This window comes from Crocuta crocuta, unplaced genomic scaffold (genome assembly GCF_008692635.1).
Source record: "Crocuta crocuta isolate KB4526 unplaced genomic scaffold, BGI_CrCroc_1.0 scaffold127, whole genome shotgun sequence".
NCBI classification, from domain to species: Eukaryota; Metazoa; Chordata; class Mammalia; order Carnivora; family Hyaenidae; genus Crocuta; species Crocuta crocuta.
In genome coordinates, this window is record NW_027532008.1 from 5,215,994 (window position 1) to 5,221,993 (window position 6,000).

The 6,000-nt window shown below is 50.7% G+C and overlaps 1 protein-coding gene across 1 annotated transcript in view; it reads left to right on the forward strand.

The window, feature by feature from the left end:
- The window catches only part of MYOM3 (myomesin 3), a 43,036-nt gene extending 39,320 nt beyond the window's left edge, over positions 1-3,716 (forward strand). Inside the window, exons 34-37 of the mRNA XM_077775529.1 lie at positions 132-168; positions 345-367; positions 1,063-1,118; positions 2,241-3,716. Coding sequence (XP_077631655.1) covers positions 132-168; positions 345-367; positions 1,063-1,118; positions 2,241-2,534 — 410 coding nt within the window. The 3' untranslated portion in view covers positions 2,535-3,716. The remainder of the gene's footprint in view (positions 1-131; positions 169-344; positions 368-1,062; positions 1,119-2,240) is intronic.
- The last annotated feature ends 2,284 nt before the right edge of the window (positions 3,717-6,000 follow it).

Consider the following 6,000-nt stretch of genomic DNA (forward strand, 5'->3'; position numbering starts at 1 on the left):
CTGGCTCTGCCCGAGAAAACACAGGGATGGGAATACAGTGGAGGAACAGCCAGTGCTAAGCCCGGTAACCTGCAGGTCACAGGGGCAGAGGCTCTGACGCTCCCCCCCCCCAACCTTTTTCCTTCTGGCAGCTTTTGACGAAGCCTTCGCTGAGCACCAGAGACTGAAGTGAGTGCCCTCTGCATTTCTTGGGTGAATCATCGGGCCCTTGGGGTGTGGCACAAGCTGGGTACAGGACCCCTTCCTGGGAGCCTCAGCCCCTCATCACCCCCTCACCCCCTCCCCGGGCAGCCCTGTCCTTTAACAAATGGGACTGAAGCCTTTTGCCCATTTCTGTTTTTCAGAGCCTTGGCCATCATTGAGAAGAGTAAGTCCACTCGTATTTCTGTTACTTTTTTGTCTGGGTCTGGGGCATTGTTCCATGAGTCCGTGCCCCCTGGCTGAAGTCTCAGCTCCCCGCGGGGTCTGTGTGGCTGTGGGCGGCGGCGACACAATGACCAACGGATGGATAAGGGGTCCAGGGATGCCTGAGATGTGGGTGTGGACGGGGCAGGTGCAGTGGCTGGGGATAGACGAGAGGGAAGGAAGGAGGCTGGGCGGGCTTTCGGGGGAGGGTTGGGGAGAGGGCGGCCTTAAAGCTGAAGCTGGCTCTGGCTGTTGGGGTACTGGGGCCTCCTTGGGACCAGGACACAGCCCCGACCCCAGAGGGACGTGAACTGGCCTTTGGCCGCAGGGATGCCGCCAGCAGTCCACATGCGTTACCTTCACCAGGTGACCCCAGCCCGTTCCTCCTTCCCAGTTCTTGAGGGGAGGGGCACCTCGCTGTCCCCTCCAGGCACCACCGATCATAAGGATGACTTCGAGTCAATCACAGAAGCACAGTGTCCCCTGTGTTCTGTTTGCGAAGGCAAAGAAACATGTAATACAAACTTCGAGATTTCTAGCCAAAAGGATGAAAATAGAAAAATGAAACATTGCTTAAAAATAAAACCCCCCACTCTGTGGAGCCTGATTCTGGGAAGCAGCTGGCAGGAAAACATTCATCGCTCTTTTCCCTTCCAGATCGTGCCAAAGTGGTGAGGGGCCTGCCAGACGTAGCCACCATCATGGAAGATAAGGTACCGACCAACCCCCGCCCATGGCCCGCAGTCCCACGCGGTGCTCCCTCTCACACCCGTTAAAGATCATGACACAAGGTAGCACCATGGATTCAAGAGCCGAAGGAGCCGGATCCATCCGAGTCTGCAGTGACCACAGTCCCTTGGCATGCATAGTATAAGGGAGAGACACTGAGCCTAGTGTCAGGCCCATGGGGGTGCTCGCCGCCCCTCTCTAGCTGGCCCTGGGCGTCACAGCCTTCTGCCAGTGAACTCTCATTTCCATAGGAATCCGACTACAGGATCCCAAAAAACCTCTCTAGAACTGAAATTACCCAAGTCTGGTGTTCTAGAAAATGATTGTTAATGTATGCAAGGTGCTTACTGTGTGCCAGACACTATTGCATATGTGCACATACTGGAGTCTGCTTCACCATCAAGGCCACCACATGCAACAGGGGCTTATTACTAATCACTCTTGGTAGCTGAGGAAACCAAGCCCAGAGAGGCTGAGGGACTTTCCTAAGGTTACACAGCTTGAGGGGGCAGAGCTGAGATTCAGAGTCTCCATGTACCCAGCCCCCGACTGTTACGCTGTAGCGCTCTGTGTCAGAGATTCTTCAAGGATTTTCAGGGGCACCTGGTTGAGTGCCCAAGTCTTGATTTTGGCTCACGTCATGGTCTCGAAGTTGAGAGATTGAGCCCCACGTTGATTCTCTTTCTCTCAAAATAAATAAATATTTAAAAACAAAAAGAATTTTTAAACCCAATTCATAAATCTTTGTATGAAAGCAGTATGGTCTTATTTGCATGGTAAAATCCTAACGGCATATATGCAACAAAAACCAATAAAACAATTCAGGCCAATCTGGGGCAGATATTTGCGAGGGTAATAATGGTCTGAAATTCTAACAAGTGAATATTCCTGCAGAAAACTTGAGGAGTGGAGGATGTGGAATTAAAATACAACGTCTCTCCCTTCAATGTTACCCTTTTATGGGTTACAAGAGAACACGTGTAATAAATTTATCACAAGGAGCAGCTGGTACTGGGAGCTCTTGGGGGTGGGTGGGAGCGAAGGTGAATGCCAAGTGTTATTATAAGGAGGTGAGACTGAGTGTTCCTTCCTGTCCTTTCCAACAGACCCTGTGCCTGACCTGTGTCATCTCTGGAGATCCCACCCCTGAAATCTCTTGGCTGAAGAATGACCAGCCTGTCACCTTCCTTGACCGCTACCACATGGAGGTGAAGGGGGCAGAGGTCACCATCACCATCGAAAGGGTCAACAGTGAGGACAGTGGGCGCTACGGCGTCTTCGTCAAGAACAAGTATGGCTCTGAGACGGGCCAGGTCACCATCAGCGTGTTTAAGCACGGGGAGGAGGCCAAGGTGCTGGAGAAAACGAGAGAGAACATTCAGGCACAGCCTGAGGCCTAGTCTGCGTGGCCCTGTAGGGTCAACCAGTGGGTCACAGCCTGGCATGGGGCCACCCGGCCGGGCAGGGGGGAAGGGCACAGGGTGGAACCCAGGAAGGGGGGTGAGAGTAGAGTGGCTACACTAAAGCGCAGAAGCAAACACCTTGCTGGGGTCCTGAGGGGTCTCGGGTAGTGAGATCGGCACCGGACTTGGCGTGGAGAATTACGTGCAAGACTCCACTCCAAGTCCAAACTCTCCGGGGCCTTGCCTTTCTCATCTGCTAAATAGGATTTCCTACTCCGAGGGATTGTTTATGAAAAAACCTTTAGAAACCATATTCCAGGGGTTCTCACCAGAAGGCACTTTGCCCCCCTCCCCCACAGGGGGCATTGTCAATGTCCAAACTTTTGGGTGTCTGCTGGCATCTAGTAGATAGAGGTCAAGGACGCTACTAAACCACAGCGCGCCCCCCCACGTAGAATTATCAGACCCCAAAGGCTAGTGGTGCCGAGGTTGATGAGTCCTGCTGGAAACTGATAGGTCACCACGTTCCCCGCTCTAGGGGTCTATATTTTCAATTCGCTGAAGTTCAACAAACATTTCATCTGAGGCCCACATGTGCCAGGCTGAGACTGTCCCTGGAAGCAGAGATAATCGATACGCAGGCCCCGCCCTCGAGGCTCCAGCCCAGCAGGAGACACAGAGACCTGGACAGAAAAGACTCCAGGAAAAAAGAAGGGTAAGGATGACAAAACAGATGCAAAGAAAGTGCCACTAGCGGCCAGAGGAGGGAGAGCGACGGTCAGAGGAGGGAGATGTTCGTCCCAGGGGGGAAGGTGGCTCTAAAACACCTTCACAGAACTAGTGGGATTGGGGTTGGACCCTGGAAAAGAAGTCCAGTTTGGCAACAGTTTTGGGAGGAGGACATTTCAGGGTGACGCTGCCTGGGTGGCCTTGACCTCCAGGCTGGAGAGGTGGAGAACCTGGGGGCCCCCTCTAGCTCGGGGCCTCTGCCTGGCACGGCCTGAACTGGTTGGCCCTGTCTGATGGACCTCAATACGAAGCCGATCGTGTCACCGCGCTCCAGTGTCCCTTGTTTGTAAAATAAGATTTGGAGGGAGTGGGGTTTATAAAATGGTAGATGCTGGTTGCACTGTTTTGGAACACCCTGAAAATGATAGAGGAGAAAATAAAAATCATCGATACTCCCAACACCAGGAGATAACTCCCGCGTCTGATTTCTGAAATGGCTTCTGAAGTTCAGGGTGAAATGAATCACTCCATCCACCGCCTACTTGTGCATGCAGGCGCCGTGGCTTAACTTCTACCCCCCAGAGGCTCGTGTTCTAANCATACGGGAATTGTGCAGATTTTGGAGGCAAACACACCCAGGCTTGAAGTCACAGGCTCGCTGTGTGCCCTTGGGCGATTCTTTTCCTTTCTCTGGGCCTCGCTCTGTGTCCCATCTGTAACAGAAGGAAGCTGAAGGACCACTTTTGAGGGCCTCCCAGCTGACACTAAGAGTTGTATTTCCTCCCAGAACTTAACTCCCTTTGGCTTTGCTTTTCCCGTGACTGGTGGAAAAGAAGGCTCTGTGCTAGCCCCTGCCCCACTCTTGTACTTGGAGAGGGGACTTGGCTTCTTTCGTGTGTCACACGCTTCAAAGAAATCAGAAAGCACAGTATCCAAGCACTTTCTGCTTAGAGCGGTAACGGCCTCACCTTTGCTTATGTACATACTGAGTCAACACGAAGCACTTCTTCACAGGACCATCCCAACACAGGAAGATCATGATGCTCACATGCACACAACACTTTAGGGGCGCCTGGGTGGCTCAGTCGGTTGAGCGTCCGACTTTGGCTCAGGTCATGATCTTGTGGTTCATGAGTTCAAGCCCCACATTGGGCTCGCTGCTGACAGCTTGGATTTGGATCCTGGCTTGGATTCTGTGTGTGTGTGTGTGTGTCTCTCTCCTCCTCCCCTACCTGCCCCCCTACCCCTGCTTGTTCTCTCTTTCAAAAGTATTTAAAAAAAATAAAAAAAAATAAAAAAACTTTTTAAAGAGCTCTAAACTGGGAGAGCATAGGGAGCAAGAACCCTAATGGGAAACGACTGGCCAGTGTAACCATTAACCTCTCCCCGCCCAGCCCCAGGCACCACACTGGTCAGATACTTTCAATATCTTAACATTTCCAAATCAGTTCCAGCAACTTGGGTGACATTTCCATGCCAAAAATACTTTCGGAAGCCACACTCCCCAGATGTCTGTAGCTAGAGGAAGCCAGAGATTTTCAGCATTTGAGAAAAGTAGAAATCTTGAGGCCAGAGGAATTTCAGCACAGGAGCGCCTTGGGTTGGAGGCAAACAAATGGCACTGCCTGGAAGGAACATGCCCCTCCTGGGCCCCTTCCGTGTCACTGGGCTGCCTGAGGTCCGTGTCCCTGCTTCCTGTGTGAGTGGATCTAAAGAAAGAGAAATACGAGGCCGCTCAAAAGCCTTTTTATTCCAATTATAGACATGTTCATGAGGAAATGAGCCTTTGGGTTTGCTTTAAAATACTCCAGTTGTGGTTTGTTTTTTTTTTTAAATAGAAGGAGGAAGATAAATGAAAAACTTAGCAAAATATTGATGATTCTTGAAGCTGGGTGGTGAGCACATGAAGTTCTATTACCATTCTCTCCTGTTGCACGTGTTTGAAATGTTTCATGAGAAAAAATTTTAATGTTTTTTGTTTTTAATTTATTTTTGACAGAGAGAGAAACAGGGTGTGAGCAAGGGAGGGGCAGAGAGAGACGGAAACACAGAATTGGAAGCAGTCCAGGCTCTGAGCTGGCTGTCAGCACAGAGCCCGACACGGGGCTGGAACCCACGAACCATGAGATCTGACCTGAGCCGAAGTCGGATGCTTAACCGACTGAGCCACCCAGGCGCCCCATGATAAAAAAAATTTTTTTAAAGACTCCATGAGAAACAAATCTTCAGCTGACTGTTCCTCTGGAGTCACATCAAGTTATTTATCCAGCTATTTTGGCAATGACAGAAGAGCAGACTTCTGCTCTTGTGGGCAGTTTATAACAGCCGGTTATTTTTCAATCACGCTAATTAAAACCAGTGATAACATAGATGCACTGCAAGAAGTAATTATCAGGTAACAGCTGTAGTTTAAAGAAATTGCACATCCAGGGGCGCCTGGGGGGCTCAGTCGGCTAAGCCTCCGGCTTCATCTCAGGTCATGATCTCACAGTTTGTGGGTTCCAGCCCCGCATCGGAATCTGTGCTGACGGCTAGAGCTTGGAGCCTGCTTTGGATTCTGTGTCTCCCTCTCTGCCCCTCCCCTGCTCGTGCTCGCTCTCTCTCTCTCTCAAAAATAAACATTAAAAAACATTTTAATTGCACAACCAAATGATTCATCTACTCTGCATTCATTCTACACAATCTTTCCTGAGCTTGGGCGTGGCAAGAACATACAAAATTAAAGCTTGGTTCC